The 19717-nt window shown below is 46.5% G+C and overlaps 1 protein-coding gene across 1 annotated transcript in view; it reads left to right on the forward strand.

The window, feature by feature from the left end:
- Window positions 1-3372: 3372 nt before the first annotated feature.
- Window positions 3373-19717, forward strand: part of ADCY8 (adenylate cyclase 8) — a gene marked incomplete at its 3' end in the record, with an annotated part of 132402 nt that continues 116057 nt past the window's right edge. The window contains exon 1 of the mRNA XM_082304201.1: window positions 3373-4332. Coding sequence (XP_082160327.1) covers window positions 3391-4332 — 942 coding nt within the window. The 5' untranslated portion in view covers window positions 3373-3390. The remainder of the gene's footprint in view (window positions 4333-19717) is intronic.

Here is a 19717-nt window from a genome sequence, read left to right on the forward strand (position 1 = left end):
TGTATAAATAGGAGTGCAGAACATAAGACATAGTTCTTAGACATAAGACATCTTTCCACCGTAGAACCGAGTTGAGTTGTGGGCATCTCACAGATGGGGAAAAAAGAAAATAAAATCAGGAAACAAGTGTACAGAATCCAAAAAAAAAACCCAAAAGAACAATCACAGACCTAGAAAATGTGACCTGTGGGGGAAAAAATGACAGAAGCTAGATTGTTTAGCCTAAGAAATGAGAAGGGGAAAAAGGAACGGATGGAAGAGACATTCATTAAATATGTATAGAGTACTGCCAGGATAATCAGTTCTCCCTGTCCATGGTGGACAGGACAAGAAGTGATGTGCTTAGTGAATGCTGCAAGGAAAATTCAGGTTAGATATGAAAATGGTAAGGATGGAGAAGCATAGAAATAGACTGTCTGGGGAGGTACAGAGTCTCCATCGCAGGAGCAATGGTGAGGGTAGAGCTTACTCTGCCATGGGGCCCAAGGACCCTGCTAGGACCCTGATTCAGCGATTACAGCAACATTAGAGAACTGAGAGCTCCCTATCTTGGCTTCATCTTATCTCTTTTGAATGAGTATCTCCTTAAGCTGCATTACATATTTGTCTCCTTTTCCTTTGATTTAGCATGATTTGTGTTGAGCAATCTGGATGAGCAAGATGCTTTCTTTCTGTGCTCTGGGGTAATACTACTAATAATTATAATTTCTTATATAAAAGAAACATATAAGTCTTTATATAAGACTTCCCCACTTATAGTAACTGTTCCATCTTCAAGTAGTGCTGCAATTTCCATGGGAATTATCTAGGAGTACGGATGTGTGTCTCTATTATTATTGTGAAGCTAGTATTAACCCTTTCCAGGTTAGCAGGGTCATGCTGAACCACAGGAAAGACCCATCCTTGTTTACAAAAGCACCACTCATTCCTTATCTGGGCTCTCGTGAACAAGAATTTCCTCTGCTTATATATGTATAAAACCTGCCTCACACATGGGACATAGACTTGGCTGGAGTCCCCAGATCCATTGTAGTGCAAATACAGAAACAATCAGTGAAATCCTTCCTAAATCTCCATGCCTTCCTTACAATAATAATAAAAGGTGAATTAAACAATGACAGTCGGAGGGGTGTTCATGGAGGCTCAGGCCCACTGAAAGTGAAGCATCACATGCCATGTTCAAGCACCCAGACTCCCAACAGAGGCCAGAGCTCTGAGCAGGGTAGCACAGCTCCCTTCCAGGCAGTGCCTCTGACCACACACATGCTCAGGGCTGACAGAAGGCAGCTGCACATTTATCTCAAAGAATTCAGCAGGCAGCACTCTTGTCTTTTGAAACACAAAGAAAACACCTCTCCCTTAATTTGCAATAGTCTAATGTGTAGACTATATCTGTTTCAGCTGTTTCTACCAGCAGGGTTTCAGCTCCAAAACTGCCTTTCTCCCAGGACAGGGTTCAGCCACTTTAACAAGGTTTATTCTGGGCAGAGGAGGGATGGGAGAGGTAAAGACGGCTGCTTCCTAGTCATCTTCTCCAGGTTGTGCCACCGTGCACAAAGCATCCATGTTTGCCAGCACAGACAGAGCCCACAAGCAGAGGAACAGGGACAATTTCATCTGCCAACATGGGGGAGTGAGGAGTGGCTCTAACTCCAGTCTCTGTGCACGGGGCAGTTTCTGTTCTTTATCCAGTGGCTTTAACGTAAATGCTGACAGGCTAGGAGCCATCAAACATACAGACACCCTCACTTAACACAGGGTGGTTAGAGCATCAGTCCTGGCAGTGACAGCGCCTTTCTGCCTTTCTCAGAGGGTCTGAGCTCGCCCAGGCAGAGGTGGAATGGTTTCCGAGGATCCCCCACCCTGGGCAAGAACGGTCACCCCCGAGCAAGGCCCGAAGTGGCTCTCCCTTGTGCCTGGGGAGAGGGATGCCCGACTTCAGCATCAGCTCTCACTTAGCATAAGGGATGGACCAATCTGCTAGGCACTGCGGGACAGTCCGGGGCAGCTGTAGAACTGCAGCTTGGAGAAACCGAAGGGACACACGGAGGAGCCTCCTGGGACCAGAGAGCCTGCGCCGCCCCCCCACCCCATCCCCCGCTGTCCCCCTCCCGGTGCCGCGGCTGCGGCTGCTTTAACCGGGCAGGGGGGGTGCGGGCAGCCCCGCCGACGTCGTGGGCATCAGCTGACCGCGCCGGGCTCTGCCTCCTCCCGGGCCGGCCGCCCGCCCGCAGCACCACTCCGGCGGCGGCGGCTCCGCGGTGCCGGTCCCCGCGGCTCCCGGGGCAGCGCCCGCCGCCGGCTCCCCGCCGCCCTGCAGCCCCTCGCCCCTTCCTCCTTCTCCTCCTCCCCGCTGCCGGGGGAAGCCCCAGAGCCGGAGCCCTCCCTGCCCTGACCCGCGGAGAAGTTGGGATTCTCCCAGCGGTCTTCCCAGAGCTCTGAGTTTAGGGCGGGATTTTCGTTCCCCGCTCTTTCGCTTTTTTTAGGCTTGTTTTTTTGGTGGGATTTTTTTTTTCTCCTTTCTTTCTTTCCCTCCTTTTTTTTCTCGTTACCAAGCAAGCCGAGCCTCTGCGATGGATGGCAGCCCCGAGCCCCCCCCGGGCAGAGGTGCCCCGTGAGCCAGGGCGGCGCGCCCGGCGGGGCATGCCCCTCCGCCGGGGGGATGCGGGCGGGCAGCCCCCGGCCGGCGGCTCCGGCGCCGTGACCGAGGATGCCCGCGACCCGGCCGCCTCTCCCCTCCCGCCCGAGCTCGCAGGGCTCCCGCTGACCGCAGCCGCGGGGATTACAGCAGCTCCCGGGGACCAGACCTCGGAGCGGAGCCCCGGGATCCCCGGAGAGAGGAGCTGCCCGCTGTGAACGGCTCTCTGCAAGGCAGCTCCCCACCACCCATCCGCGCCTCCAGCCTCCGGATGGGGCCAAGGATCGCCCGCCGGGCAGCGGGGCTGCGCCCGTAGATGCTCCGCTCCTCCCTCCTCCTCTCCGGACCCGCGGCTCGGCTCCCTCCCTGCTCACCGCCCCGAGGAGGGCGCGAACCCAGCCCGCCGGGGCGCCGGGGCTGCACCGCAGCCGGGCTCCGCGGGATGCGGCTCCGCGGGGTGCCGCGGGAGCGGGCGCGGGTGCGGGGCGAGGGCCGCCTGCGCTGAGCCGGCGCAGCCGCCCCCCGGACCCCAGCGGCAAACCAGCCCCGCCGCCAGCCAAACCTCCGGACCCAGGGACCTGCCTATAAATGTGATTCCCCCACCGCCACCCCGCCGCCGCCACCCGCCCTTCTCCATCCCCTCCCTCCTCTCCCGCGGCTCCATCCCTCCCCCTGCTCCCCTCCCCAAAGACGGTGTCCCCCCCACACCTCCCCCCCCCCCGCCGGTGCTCTGCCCCCCGCCAGTCACCGCCATGGAGCTCTCGGAGGTGCGGTGCCTGAGCGACAGCGATGAACTTTACACCATCAACAGGACCCCCCCCGGCAGCGGCAGACCCCAGCGCCTGCTGTGGCAGACGGCCGTGCGCCACATCACCGAGCAGCGCTTCATCCAGGAGCACAGCAGCAGCAGCGGCGGCAGCAGCAGCGGTGGGGGCAAAGGCTTCAGCTCCGAGGAGACCTGCTGCCCCAACCACCATCCCCACCCGCCGCACCACCACCACCACCACCACCACCACCTCCGGCGGCAGTCGGCCGGCCGGAGTTTGGGCGGCGAACGCCACAACAACGGAAGCACCAAAGTCTTCCCGGAGCGCACGAGCAGCAGCGGGGACCTGGGCTTTCTGCCCCTGGACTGTGCCCCCAGCAACTCCGACTTCTTCCTCAACTGGGGCTATACCTATCGCGGGGTGATCTTCCCCACTCTCCGCAACTCCTTCAAGTCTCGGGACTTGGAGCGCCTTTACCAGCGCTACTTCTTGGGCCAGCGGCGCAAATCTGAGGTGGTCATGAACATCCTGGACGTGCTGACCAAGCTGACCCTGCTGTTCCTCCACTTGACCCTGGCCTCTGCTCCCATGGACCCCATTAAGGGCATCCTCTTGGGCTTCTTCACTGGCATCGAGGTGGTGATCTGTGCCTTAGTGGTGGTCAGGAAGGACACGACCTCGTACACCTACCTGCAGTACAGCGGTGTGGTCACCTGGGTGGCCATGGCCACACAGATCCTGGCGGCTGGCCTGGGCTGTGGCCTCCTTGGGGACGGCATTGGCTATGTGCTCTTCACGCTTTTTGCAACCTACAGCATGCTCCCGCTGCCACTCACCTGGGCCATCCTGGCTGGGCTGGTCACCTCTGTCCTGCAGCTCGTCATGCAGCTGGTTATCCCCAGGTTGGCTGTGACTTCCCTCAACCAGGTACCGTGGTGAAGAAAGGGTGGGAAGCTTCCTCTTTCCCCAGTACTCTGGGTGAGAGGAGACATGGGGAGTCCCAAAAGATCCTCTCCCTTTTAGGCAGGTGCTCAGAGGTTCATTACCTGGAGGGGAGACCATAGGCAAAATTCAACCTTCTCCTCTCCCCCTCTTTGCTCCCCCACTGCCTATCCCAAGGTTTCACCTCAAGCCGGGGATGGACACACTTCCTAACCACTCTGTCCCTGCTTTTTGTACATTCACTACGCTGCTGTCCCTTGAAACAGCTTTGGGGAGAGGAACTCCTGGGGCAAGTGGGGAGGATGGGTCATTTATCATTCCCCTTCCTTATTTCCAGCAGTGGTCCATGGCATGAGATGACTCTGTCTTGGCCAAACTCTCCCACTGCTCATCTCTCATTTTACTTGATTATACCTTTTAACTCTGGATCTGCTGGGAGGACTGGTACTTTCATATGATGTGCAGCACAGTTTGATCTGGGCTATGAGAAAACAGGAGCAAAGCATGCCGCTCTTTTGCCAGGAGAGGAAAGCAGTGTCCCAGTGAAATCAGGGGAAAGCTCCCTTTGGAGGTTTGGTGTGAGATCCTAGGCTGTCTTTGGAGGGCACCAAGAAGCCTTTTCTGCTGGTGGTCATGGGGCAAACATTGTTGTGCTGCATCCTTACAAGTGATGTCTAGGACAAGGTACTGGTTACATGGGGGAGTGGTGGTGCAGTGCACACCACTGAGAGGCACCGGGCAAGATATGGCTCTGAGGAGTTAAAACCAGGACTAACCTGACTTCACTCACCTGGCTTCTTCCACATGAAAGTGAGAATGCACCGAACTCCTGACATCCCTGCAAGGCAAGAAAACACTGCTTTTGTAGGGCAACTTAATCCTGGAGATTCTTCCTGCTCCCTTCCCCCCATCATCCCCTTCCCAGACTGTCACCGCTGTGTGCTGCCAACATTTCACAGCAGATCATCTCCGTTTGGCTGTCTCTAGGGAGAAGGGGGTGAAGGTACTGGCAGATAATCCCCAAAGGAGGGAGGGTGCAGAGGAATGCGTTGTTGGTGGCATGTTCTTTACATGAATGCTGGGATGTGCAGCCGGGAAGCGGCTGATCTTGCACCTGGAAGTTTTGATGATGATGGTCCTTGGGACATATCAACCTCCCCCAGACCCTGGCCCTCCTGAAACCCCTGCCTACCTCTGTCCATCCATCCCCTTCCTTCACGCACATATTAGCCGTGGGTTGCCTGACCTCACTTCCCAGAGGCCAGGCTCTCCCTGTTTTGGGAAAAGCTGCCCCAGTGTGTTGTGCCTGGCTGAGCCCTATGGATGTGAGACGACTAGACTGTGCAGAGTTGTTCCTCAGCTCTTGGTACCGTGCTGATGAATGCAGTGCAGCCGCGCGCCGTGTCCCACTCCCATGTGCTGCTGGTGCTGTTAGTGCTGGGTCAAAAGCTGTGTGAGTTATGCTGATTTCTTAATTTACTCCCATGTCCTATCCTGGAGCTATGAGTAATGCGCTGCTATCTCATTACGCACAGGTATCACGGCTGTTTAGCCAGTCCACACACACACACACACACACACATTTCCCACAGACATTTCTAACAAAGACATTTCTCAGGAGAGATACTAATATCTTCATTTTGCAGCCCGGTACCTTGCCAGTTGTGGGAATGAACTGCCTTTGAGCAGTGCACAATGAGCGATTACCAGCCAGATGATTGCTTTCATGAACTACATATATAAATCTCCTTAACAGGATCCGCAGGGCTTGCCACACCTCGGTGTTGATTTACACCGGCTCCCGCCTTCCCGGAACGCACTTAACGGCGCCTAATTAGGCTCCGCTTCAGCCCTTTGCCTCCAACCCCCTTGGGGGAGGCCCGATCCTTCCCCGCCCCGGGGTTTGCAGGGGGGAGCTCGGAGGGGGACGGGGACCCGCTCCCTCCCGCACGGCCGCCGCGGACCCGCCGCGGCCGGATGCGCGGGGCGCGGAGCGGGGCCGCCCGGGCGCTGTCCGCCGGCGCGGTGCTGAAGCCTCCGCGGCGCTGCGCGGCGCTGCGCGGTGCTGCGCGGCCCGGGGGCTCCCTCCAGCGGCCCCGGCGGGAGCCTGCCCGCCCCCTCCCGCGCCTGGCCCCGGCCCCCGCCGCCGGCTGCGCCCCCGCGCCCCCTCCGCGCCTCCCGGCGCCAGGCGCTGTGTCCGCACCGCTCGGCCCGGGGGCTCTGGGGGAGCCGGACCCGGCGCCCAGGGAGAGGCGCAGCCCTACTGTGTTATTTTCTAGTGTTGCGCCATTTTTTTTTTTTTTTTTTACTTTTCCCAGAGTATTGCAGAGCGCTTTCAAGTGTTAGAGAATGAGGGCTTTTACGGCTGATGGAGGGTATATAACTACTACTTTACAGGTGAACACAGAGAATTTACATGACTGTGTCATCAAGGTTATATAGGAAATCTTTGGGACAACACAGATTTCTTGATCTTGCAGGCAAAGCACTCTCTTTTATCACAGGACTTATTTTCCCAGGTAAAATACAGCATCTTCCCTTCAGAGAAGCCTTTCAAGACTAAATTAACTATTTGATTATGTGGCAATACCTGTGACCATCTTGCTATGCCTCTGGATGCAGATAGCTGCTTACACTGGACCAAACCCAGGAACTGAAACATACCATCAAAGAAAAAGCAGAGGGTAAAGCTCTGATCATGGCACAGATGATGGGTTTTCCACAGATTGTTATGAGACCAGGATTTCATGCAGAGAAAATACTGAATTCGATTCTGAACAGAAGGAATTGTCTACCCTGGAGTCAGTTTATTACTGTACCCAATAGTATCCACAGGCACAATGGTTCTGATCCTCTTCTCAGTCACACGGCTATAAATCATTTATAAGTCTACCTAAACTCATAGAGTTACAACAGTTTATACAAGAGGAAAATCAAGTGCTGTGATCTGTTTTCACTTAATCTCTTAATTAATCTTAGTTTTCATTGATAAATGTGTTCACAAGCAGTTCAAATCATTAGTAATGCTGAACACAAGCATGCAGTACTACTGCCTGATTCAGCTATTTGTTGAAGTTAACAAAGTATGCATTATCATGAATACAAATAATGCCCACTGTTCACCATCTTTTCCTGCAGTAACACTTAAGAGGTCATGTGATTTTTCTTCCCTTGCTTCTCAAAATTAATTTGAACCAGCATCCTAGGTAAAGGTGAAGGAGAAAGACTGCCTTGAAAGTAAATTTTAAAAAGAAACAAAAAACCAAACACAACAAAAGAAACGTAGACTCACTAGTTTCAATCCTGCCAAGTGCTCAGTGCTTCTGGGGAGATATGACCACACTTAAACCCAGCTGACCCCAGCCTGAAATACGGAGCAATGTCCTGCTGCTCAAGCAGGGGAGAGGCATGAAGAAAGAGCCTGATACCATGATTTAGGTAAAGGCAACACTGGTACTGTCTTGACTAAAGAGTCTGTCAGGAAACAAATGAGAAATGCAAGATCTTACTGGTAAACAAGTAAAGTGCATTGATTTGCGTGCCTGGTCAGATACCATGCTGGGGGTGGTGTTTGCCTCTGACGTTCTCCAAAATGAAAGTTTAATTTGCATTGCATTCATTCTTACTTTTTCCTTGATGATAATGTAGTATATAATCCAAAATTTCTAAGACCGTGTATGTGTTTTAGGCATATGGGGAAGAACAAACAACTCAGAGCTCCTTAGTGTTATGTAACATAGGCAGATGATAATATAGATATGAATTTTGACAGGCTTGGAATTATGTAAGCTACAAACATACTCTGGATTTTAATCCTCTGTCTGTGCACTCTTCACTCATGTGAGTAAATTCCACCAGTCAGTAAGCCTACTCTTGTGAGTAAGTCACCTGCATAAGGGATATCTTGAAGGATCAAGTCCTAAATTACACATATTAAATAAAACCTTAAAGATACATTTAGAAATAACCTTGAAGTGGGTAATACCAAGACTGGAGCAACTAATTCTTTTCCCTCTGTTAGCATATGTCTTTCCAAGTCTAGGCAGTTCTGTGAATTAATATAGTGATTTTTGCTTGCTGTTTTTTCCCCCCAACCTTCTCTCAGGGTTATTAATAGACAAAAAGGCAGAATTCATGAAGTCACAAGGAGTCCTATAGAGATAAATCTGCATAATTATACAATGGCAACTGACAGGTTTCACATGCGTATTTCAGCTACATGTTTTCCAAAATTTAACCATAGATATCAGTATATGAGTATGTACAAAACACACTCATCTCTTCAAAATTTCTGCCAAATGCTTGTGGAGTATCTGTTAAATCTGTGTGGTATCAGGATATTTCAAAGCTGGCTACCATTTGAGAATCAGAATCAAACCACTCCACCTTTATCCCTATGGTTGCTTTCATAGCATTATTTACTATTTGTTTTTCTGCCATAGGCTGTTGTGGGTGACCTATAACCTGATCGTGTGATTTTAGACTGGATTATGATCTGGTTTCCTTTTATATCCTGTAATATCACCTGACCGGTATCAGTGGGTCACAGCATAATTAGATTAGAATTGGATACACTTTTCTCTGAAGCAGCTGTATCATTGTTGTGCTAAGTAGGGCAAATGCATTAGTTGTATTTACAATTTGATGATTAATTGCCTTCAGAGAGTTCCTCCAAAATGGAGGAACTCGGGCAGAAACATGAATGAAACCTGCTTTTATCAGTGAGTTTCAGCCTACAACAGTTAGTACACTTGTTCTCAGTGGAAGTTACTTTGCTAGATTTGATGTGACATTTTTTCTGCTGTCAGGATGCTTCTGGGTTGTTTTTAAGGTTTGTTTATCGCTTGCTTGTTGTTTCTCATGGCCTAGAAAGAGGCATATGCTCTAAAATAGCAGCATCTAATGCAAAATAATCACACACCGGAGCAGCGCACTTAGAGCTGACAGTTAACAGCAGATGATGCTGGAATGATCCTTATTAGCCTCCACAGAAGACTGAAGGGGATAAACATCTCCAGTCCATCCTCTTACTGCACTTATCAACCCTGCCAATGATGTGATCTGAACAGGAAACAGAAGAGGGCAAAACTAGAACTGTTTAATGGAGTCTTCTCTTTCCAGAGGGCAGAGAAGGCGGGGAGTGGAAGGACTCCTTCCTCCATTTTCCTTATTTCCAGAATATCTGGCTAAGCACAACAAAAACTAGAATGTTTCATGTAAGATGTGAATTTTAGTAAACAGAAAGGAAATAAGCTTTTAAAGTGATGCTTAAGCCGATGGAAACTCCAGACCCAAACCGCCATACTCTGTCGCTGCCTAGCACCCCATCCCTGCAGGCACCTTGTTAACATCACATTTCTTTAAGCGCCGTCCTCTTGCACTTAACTGCACTTTTGTTTCTGAGCATCCCATGAAGTGCCTCAATGACTCATCGTTAAAGTTACCATTCAGCCTAGCCAGAAGCCAAACATTGTTCTAGCGGGAACACATTTTAGGGTTGTACTACACACAAAGTGCCTGCCTGATGTCAAAGCCAGATGAGAAGGGGATTGTGCTCTTCCTCTGTGTAACAAATGTGGTATGAAGATGTTCCTGGGATGTGGCAGACCAAGGTTTAAGTCCCTTTTTCCCCAGAGGGGAATGAAATTCACCTCTCTTACCTCACCAGTGAGTTTCCAAAGCAAACCTTCCCCCATTCCTAGGACAGCTGTTCTTCTAGGAAGATAAAAGATTAACATCCAGTGGGCCAAAAAAAAGAAAAAATTAACAACCCTGATTCTGTAACCAACTGATTAAGGAATTCATCTCTGGTGGTGTCCTTGCTGAACATTTTAGTGGTTTATATAATGCTATTAAATCACTCCCTCAAGAACATGTCCCAGCCAGCAGACTGTACGGTCTGGTTCCCTCTCTCTGACCCGATCAATCTTGAATCTCTTTTTCAGAGTGATGCAGCTTCCCCAGATAATTTCTCTCCCTCCTTATCTGCTGCCTCACCAGCTCCTCAGAAGCAAATACAGCCTACAGGGAGGGCATTTCCTAGGGAGGCAGGAGATACTGAATAAGGGGTGAGCCTCCGGTCATTGAGATGCTATACAGAAGATATACAGCTATTTTAAAGGACAATAATAGGTCCTGATCAGTGTTTGAAAAAAAAGATATAGCAAGTGCCCTCTGGGCTGGAGGGGAAGGGGGCTTGGAGCTGAGAAGCCCAAATATAGCGGAAGAACTTCGCAGTGAATCTCTAAATCCCAGGGGAAAATGAGGTTTAAAACATACTCTGTCTTTCATAGTTGCTTCCTAGCTAGCTCTCCTCCCATTCATTACATTGGCTATTTTATATTTAATCTAGAGGCATTAGATTCTTTTTGCATGTTGTGTAAGGAACCATAAGAGCGTGGTGGCATTCAGCATAGGCTTCTGGCTTAAACTCTAGTAGCCATGTGTCTGCAAAGGAGGTGCACAAGGACCTTGCTTTGTGGCTTCTGAGCCTTTTTTCCTTCATCTAGCCCTTCCTTCAGAGACAAACTTTGTTTCACTTGCTCTGTTCTTGGTGCAGTGCAGCTTGTACCCATCCCCAGCACAGGAGGGACTGTAGAGTTGCAATCTATCCCAAGGAAGGAGATGAATGCAAATCGCTGAGTTAGTGGTGCAGTGAATCTTGAGCATTTTGGTACCAGCCTCACGCATTCAGACCAGAGATAAAAGGGACCTGGCTGGTCAAAAGGGATCAAGCACAAAAAGTACTGAGTACTTAGCATTTCTTGGAACTAAGGATCTTACCAAGGGATCTTTTTAGGGCCTGACTCGGAGACTCCCAACAGCTTGATTTAGGGACCTTATTTAAAGCCCACAGAGTGTAATATAAAGAATCCCACAGACATTAGGACTTTCAGGTGAACCAAGAAGATCATTTCTCAGGAGCCTCTTTAGGGAAAGCTGTGCTCTGAATCGGCATTTCTTCTGAAAGAGAACACAAACGTGGACATCCAGCTCCTCCAGGAATCTCTTGGAGTGAGCTCTGTCATTCTTATATCTCCAAACACCCAGGTCTGCAGACAGAGATACAAGTGTGGTGCTGTCTAATCTAGAACAAAAAGTATCAGGAAACGTACACAGGGTGAACTGCAAAGCCAGGCAGCCATTGGCTGATCAAGTAATATTTCATCATGCGAGTTTTGTTTATTAGTAACTATTTTAAGAAGTGCTGCTATTTCATTTGCCAGCTTCTTTTGCTGCAAGGTTTCACACAGTTAGCCTGAGAGGAGAGAGGAAGGCTGCTGAGTTAATTAATTAACCATTGCTGCAGTCTGAGAAACAGCTGAAACATACCAGTGTAAAAAATAAAGCAAAACTAACCCAAGCCAATTTTTTTTTCACAACCTCAATTGTACTTCTCCCATACAGTCTGATGCTCATGTTATAATTTTATATGATGCTCTTATTTTTAATCCAGAGAACAGTTGCCCCCCATATAAATGAAAGACTATTTTAATGAGTTTAATGATTTACTTCTTTTACCTATTCAATTTTCTTATTCAGTTTTGATTTAATCATTACTTTACAGTTTTGGATTTTTCTGTATCTTCACTTTCCTTTGTTTTAACAGCACAGTCCCTTAAGAATAAAATGCAGAAATCCCTCTTTACTAAAATCGATGGAAGCATTCAACACTGGCAGAATCTTAATTAGGAAAATCAGTTTGTTTCTTTGGAGAGATCTGATCTCCAGGCACTTTATTGTTTCTCCTCTGTTCAAACTCTGCTGCTTATTTACCTGGAAGCTACTCAGGGATGGAGCTATCTTGTCTGTGCTGCTTGCTTTAGGTTTACCACAGTAGGAGCCTCATCCATCAATCCAGAGGTACCATCACAATGCAAATAAGAATATAATAATAATCAGGAAGATCAATCATCACAGAAGAACTACATGATATTATACTGTGTACCAGGTGTTTTATAACTCTGGAGTAAGGATCTTAGGTAAAGAAATTAATTAGATCTCATGGCAGTTATTCAAATAACTGTGCAAGATCTAGACATACACATTCTTCTATCCTATGATTCTCTGTCATATGTGAAAGTACCTCTAATGCTTATTAGTATTAATAACCTTCATAAGCGTACTAGATAGGGTTATAATTGACATAGAAATCATCCCACATGGGTTCAGTATGGATCTAATTTAATGTGCCAGATATGCATATTCTTTTAGAGGAAGGAGTAATATTCACCCCAGATTTCAGTTATGGACTGGGAATGAGGATCATTCCCATTTCATCACCAAATTTATCATTGGCCTGTGCTGACCCCCACACATCACTTTATGTTTCTGTGCTTCATTTGATTTGAAAATTTGCCTTTCTCAGTTGCTATAATATGTGACTAATACATTCAATTGCTTTGAGTTTTTTGTACAAAACATGCCCATCACCTTCCATGATGCATCAAAAGAGGAATACTGTATTGGCTTATGTCAGCCACACACATTTTTTGTTAAATAGTGAATACACTGAATGTAGTGGGAATGTTTGCATATAACTTTACTCTTTTTTAAAAGACTACGTTCCACATAATTCTCTTAAGGGCTGGAAGGCATGTCCTATGATGAGTGGCTAAGGACCCTGGGTTTGTCTAATTTGGAGAAAAGGAGGCTGAGGGGTGACCTCATTGCTCTCTACAGCTTCCTGAGGAGGGGAAGGGGAGAGGGAGGTGCTGAGCTCTTCTCCCTGGTATCCAGTGATAGGACGTGTGGGAATGGTTCAAAGCTGCACCAGGGGAATTGACATTAGGAAGCATTTCTTTACCGAGAGGGTGGTCAAACACTGGAACAGGCTTCCTAGAGAGGTGGTTGATGCCCCAAGCCTGTCAGTGTTTAAGAGGCATTTGGACAATGCCCTTGACAACATGCTTTAACTTTTGGTCAGACCTGAGTTGGTCAGGCAGTTGGACTAGATGGTTGTTGCAGAGCCCTTCCAACTGAAGTATTCTATTCTATTCTATTCTGTTCTGTTCTGTTCTGTTCTGTTCTATTCTACTTCAGCCCGATCATGAGTTTCCCTTACATTAGTCCATCTGTGCTGAGGCGACTTTAAAGTAGATGTCATACAGTTTATACAAGGCTGTGCTTACAGCACTGGGCTACAGACCTCCTCAGCTGGCCTCCTTGTGATTCCATGCTTCTTGCTTTCACATCCATGCAGTGGACCAGTTTCAATGAGAGGAATTGAGAAGATTCCCACCTTGATTAATTTGTTGCCTTAATAGGCCTCTTTCCTAGGATTGGGATCCATAAATTTATACTGCCTCACCTAGAAATGAGGAAAACCAGAAATAAAGTCCTGATCTTTGTGCAAATGCTGTAAGCCCTTGGGCAAGAAGAAATTCCCGCCTTCCTGGGCACTGAGTGAAATTTTCTAAAGATTGTAGGTCTCGGGTTGAGCTGTGTGCTGCCCAAAGAGTTCAGCAAAGTTAGGACACGTTTCTGGATTCAGTCCATCCCTCTCCCCAAAGGCTGTAGCCATATGAACTCCTCCCAAACAGGGTGCCTGCATCCAACCTGTGAGGTGGGAAAAGCAGGTCTATAATAACTGCTGAACTACACATGGGAATTGCAGAGGGAGGGTTGGTTGACAAGGGCCAGAACAACACCTGCAACATTTCTGGCAGTTTAGATGATTGCATTCCAAAGACGTTCCTCAATGCTTTTTAGTGCACTGCAGGGGTGCAGCCTCTCTGCCTGCCTGCCCTCCTCTGAATTGCAATGAAGCTGAGTGGGAGGGAGGGGTATACTTGGTGTGCCTGATCAAGGTGTTAAGCGCATACAGTAGCCTATACTTGAAGCATTAAGGGAGCAATATATCCCAAAAGGGACAGGAGAGATTTACAGTAGATTCTTCCAAGATCTGAAGGTCCTTGAGAGTAGCCAGTGAAAATTGTTGAGACTTAGGCAAAACTTAAGTCATATGAATCTTGCCCAAGGATGTTACTGTAAAATTTTTTTTACATTTCCAGAATGTAGCTAAAGGCCATTCTGACTGATGCTATGATAGTTTCCATGCTCTCCCCAATCCCTAGAGTAATAGTAGCTTGTTGACAATAATGGGAAGAGAAGAAGAATTTATTATATGTATCTCATTTGTACTAATGTAATTGCTTTTTTCTGCTATGTTTCATTAGCCACCTGAGAGGCTACAAGAAAAGGTAGAAGAACACATGAAGTGTTCCCATTTTCTATGTGATGGTACAGGATGATAGGACCTTCAATAATCTTCTTATAATCTTAATAGCTCTTCGTGTTTAGAAATTATTTTTCGAATGACTTGTCACTTTCTTTCCTGTAAAAATGTACTTGTGTCTACTTATTCTTAAGGGATAGTTATGTACATTATCTGATGGCAGCCACTCTTCCTTGCTATTCCTTCATAGTAGAATATCTAATGTAAGCATCGAGTTACTCCAAATCCCATCAAAAATCAACACAATAACATTAAAAAGCTTTAAAGAGAGGACTCTTAGAGGTAATGTGACTTTGAAGAAGGAGTGTAAAAGAATGTATCTTAACATTATGCCAATTATTTTAAAGTCAAGAAAAGCACTCATATGCATAGAGATGGGAATAACTTCAAGTTTTTTGATGGCCTAAGGCCTTGAAATTTAGTACAAAGATTGTTAAGGTAGCTGTTCTTTCCTCTTCAAGCAAACAAAGCTTTTGCTGGCCAGATTGCTTTCCATGGCACCAGAACATGCTAACTTCCTTATTGAATTTACAAATCATCTATCCAAGTGTCATTTATTAAAGAACTCTTTTGATGATGTACAAGAAGGAAGAGTATTTGAGATCACTTCTGGTTTTCTTCTGCAACACAAGACTTCTGTAATTAAATTTGACATAGTTGATTTTTTTTTTAAAACCAAAAACAACCAATATAGCTAATAGAACTGAATAATAACCTGTATTTAAATTTATAAAGGTTCAAAACACTTGACAGATTTACATATATTTGTATTAGATAGATACAAATACTCAGCAAAGGCAATGCTGTGGAATTTTATGTTTTGGTATTTTTTTTTGCAACTTGCTTTCAGGTTCAGCAATTACATTTGCAAGTCAAAACAATATTTACTATGTTCCTAAAGTTTGTATATATCTGAAGAGAGTTTATAGGTGCAATTTAAAAATGGAAAATACACACACCATTAATTAAGAGACATTTTTTCTAATTACTATCATTAAAAACTCAAACTATAATCTGGAAATCAAACTGTCGCCTTCTGGCTAACAACAATATGGATTCAGCAGTTGCAGATTTGCAGAGAATGTGCAAGGTGCTTAGTCAGAGCTTAGTGGCCTTTAACATCTAATGACAATTCAAGGAATCTCAGACAAAAAATAAAATGCTAGAGCATCCTACAAAAAAGAAAAGGATTAAAAATCCAAATCATAAACACACACGAAAATTCTCACAGACTTTGTATGAACACTGTGGTCTACAAAACATGGAAAGATAGATGGTCATAGCAATTATTCCCAGGATAGTCATCTGGCCTAGAGCCCATTTTTCAGTGTGATCTAGAGACTTAAAAGTACAGGGAGGTAGCAAGTGAGAGTTTCAACACTTTACAAGCTGAGGGACTCCTTAAATCACTTAAGTGGTTATAAGAGTATTTCGTGGGACTCCTTAAGTTCCACTAGCTCCCACCAAACTCAATAGAGTTAAGCAGTCTTATACAGTGTAGACAATACACAGCTGGGAGGAGGGGCTGATACATTGGATGATTGCACTGCCATTCAGACGGACCTCGGTGGGCTGGAGAAATGGTCTGACAGGAACATCATGGAGTTCAACAAAAGGGAAATGCAAAGTTCTGCACCTGGGGGGGAATAACCCCGTGCACCAGTACAGACTGGCAGCTGACCAGCTGGAAAGCAGCTCTGCAGAGAAGGCCCTGGGGGTCCTGGTGGACACCAAATTGAACATGAACCAGCAATGTGAAGGCAAATAACCTCCTGGGCTGCATTAGACAGAATATTCCCAGCAGGTGGAGGAAGGAGGTCCTTCCCCTCTGCTCAGCCCTAGTGAAACACATCTGGAGTGCTGGACCCAGTACTGGGCTACCCAGTACAGGAGAGACATGGACATACTGGAGTGAGTCCAGAGAAGGGCTATGAAGGGCTATCTGATAAATGAGGAAAGGCTGAGATAGATGGGACTGTTCAGCCTGGAGATGAGAAGGTTTGGGGGTGGGGCGGGGAGGGGGGACACATAATCCAATTAGTATGCATAAATACATTACTGGGGGTAGTAAAGAAGGCAGAGCCAAACTCTTCTCAGCGGTGCTCGGTGACAGGATGAAAGTCAATGGACACAAACTGAAACATAGTGAGTTCCACTTAAACATAAAAATACCTTTTTTACTGTAAGGGTGACTGAACACTGTAACAGGTTGCCCAGAGATGTCATGGGTTCTTCATCCTTGGAAATACTCAAAATCCGACTGGACAATACCCCAAGCAACTTGTTCTAGGTGATCCTAGGTTTGACTATACGAAGGAGGTTTGACTACACGATCTGATACAGACTGAGGGATGAAGGGATTGAGAGCAGCCCTGTCGAGAAGGACTTGGGGGTACTGATAGATGAAAAGCTGGACATGAGCCAACAATGTGGTGTCACAGCCCAGAGGCCAATCGTATTCTGGGCTGCATCAAAAAAAGCATGGCCAGCAGGTCAAGGGAGGTGATTCTGCCCCTCTACTCTGTTCTGGTGAGACCCCACCTGGAGCACTGCATCCAGCTCTGGGGTCCTCAGCACAGGAAGGACATGGACCTGTTGGAGAGGGTCCAGAGGAGGCCCACAGAAATGATCAGAGGGCCGGAGCACCTCTGCTATGAGGAAAGGATGAAAGAGCTGGGGCTGTTCAGCCTGGAGAAGAGAAGGCTCTGGGAAGACCTTACTGCAGCCTTTCAGTACTTAAAGGGGGATTATAAGAAAGATGTGGATGGACTTTTTAGCAGGGCCAGTAGCTCTAGGACAAGGGGTAATGGGTTTAAACTAAAAGAGGGTAGATTCAGACTAGATAGAAGGAAGAAATTTTTTACAATGAGGGTAGTGAAACACTGGCACAGGTTGCCCAGAGAGGTGGCAGATGCCCCATCCTTGGAAACATTCAAGGCCAGGCTGGATGGGGCTCTGAGCAACCTGATCTGGTTGTAGATGTCCCTGTTCATTGCAGGGGGGATGGACTAGATGACCTTTAAAGGTCCCTTCCAACCCAAAGCATTCTATGATTCTATGATCTCCAGAAGTCGCTTCCAAACTCATTTATTTTGTGATTCTGTGATAGCAGTACAAGTATTGTTTCAAGTAGACAGATCCAAAGATCTGATGAGGATTTGGAGGGCAGAACTAATACCTCTGAATCCAGCCTGAAGCAAACACACAGCCAGTGCAGGGCACAGCTCCTGTGATCGCAGTGTGAGACCTAGTTTAATACATGTGTCATGCCTTCTGCACTCACTCCAGTCCATTCCAGACTCAGGTCCTACTGTGGGACTTAACCGCAGGCCTGTATCATAGAATGATAGAGTCATTTGGGTTGGAAAGATCATCAAGTCCAACCGTAAACCTAACACTACCAAGTCCACCAAATGTCATCACCTGACCTGGCACATCACTTCTTCATGAGAGTTGTTCTATGGTCTTATCACCATCATATGGTCCAAAGCTCAAAGCAGCATCCTTGCTTTCCCCATCCCCATCTGGTGACATCAGGCAGTCCTGAAGCACAAGCCTATAGCAAACATCAGACACACACACTCTCTGTGCTTCTTTTAGGGAACAATTCTGTCTCCACCCGCTAGATCTCTGTGCTATGTGCAATATTACAGGTGGGAGAGTTTGAAAAATATCAGTAACACACGTCCATCCTTTCCACCAGCAAAAAGAGCCACCATCAGTACCAACCATTCAGTTTCAGATGGCCAGATTGCTACATAAGTGCTAGGAGATATCTGATAAACCTGAGTGTGAACTGTGGTCTTACTATGGCTTTCTCAGCAGTCTTAGCTGCCAAAGAAAGATAGAGGCAGGTTTACCCCTAGGCAGTCTGCCAATTCCAGGACAATATTTTGAGGAACTGACACTATCCTTCTTTTAAAAAGCCGGAAACTAACCTTCTCCCGAGAAAGCACTGATGATCTTTAAACATACTGTTTTCAGTAACAATGGATAGTGTTCATTTTTACTATTTCTGTAGGAAGAGGATTGCTCTAGAGAAAAGGAAGCAGAAGGAAGACTGTGACAGACCCTCAAATGTGGAAGGGGTTGCTAAAGAGAGGAAGAAATTAATTGTTCTTTGTTTCATCTATAGCTATCAAGAGACGATGGGCTTAAGTTATTATAAGGAATATTTACATTAGATAGTAGGAGAAACCTTGTAACAATAACCTAATAATAATAACTTAAATAACCTCATTTTGTTTGGGAGGCTTTACCCTGAGGTATGATTAAGCAGTTTAGAGAGGCATTTTTTTAGGAGTGATTTAGATAATATCCAGGACCTGGAGCATGGGTTAAATGACCTGTCAAGGTCCTCTCATGCCCTACTTTCTATAATTAAATGATACTGTCTCTTAATTCCAGCCGTGATGCAAAGTGTTCTCAACCTCCAGTTTTCAAAGAAGAAAACCATTTTATATTTCTAATGATTGCTACACTGAGTCTGATGGATTAGTCTGAACTAGCTTCATTTATGTAGCCTGAAATGCCACAGCTTCAAGGATTTATATCTGTGGTTTGCTAAGGACATGTTGGATCAAACATTAGACAATAATATTGCTGATGGTGCAAGAAAATGACAGAATTTAATTGTCTCTTCCAAGAGGCTAACAATCAGTGAAAGGACTGTATTGTCAATGAAGTCCTGCTGAAGGCAAAGAAACACCAAAGAGTGAATCTGCTGGATAAGGAGAGGCCATTTTTACACAGCGAAAAATATTTTTCAGATCATCATCAGCTCATTTTACTAACCTTCAATCTTCCTCCTCTTATGTTGTAAACCTGGTCTGATTTGTTTTATTTTTACATATATTAAAAAAATATATATATATACAGAGGATCATTGTTATTGTAGATTCTGTTCATTATATACATTTGTGGTGCATATGCCATGTAATTACAAAGAATAAAAATTCTCCTGGTTGTTTCTGCTCTAAGCAAAGTATGTAAGTACCTGTGTACATTAAAAGATATGGATATTGTCTATGAAATCTTTGGGACTACATCTGACTTTAGAACTATTTTTAGATATATGGTACACACAAAAATAATGGAAACAATATAGGCATACAGTGCCATAAGTAAGTATAG

The sequence above is a fragment of the Platalea leucorodia genome, assembly GCF_965183815.1.
Source record: "Platalea leucorodia genome assembly, chromosome: 1".
NCBI classification, from domain to species: Eukaryota; Metazoa; Chordata; class Aves; order Pelecaniformes; family Threskiornithidae; genus Platalea; species Platalea leucorodia.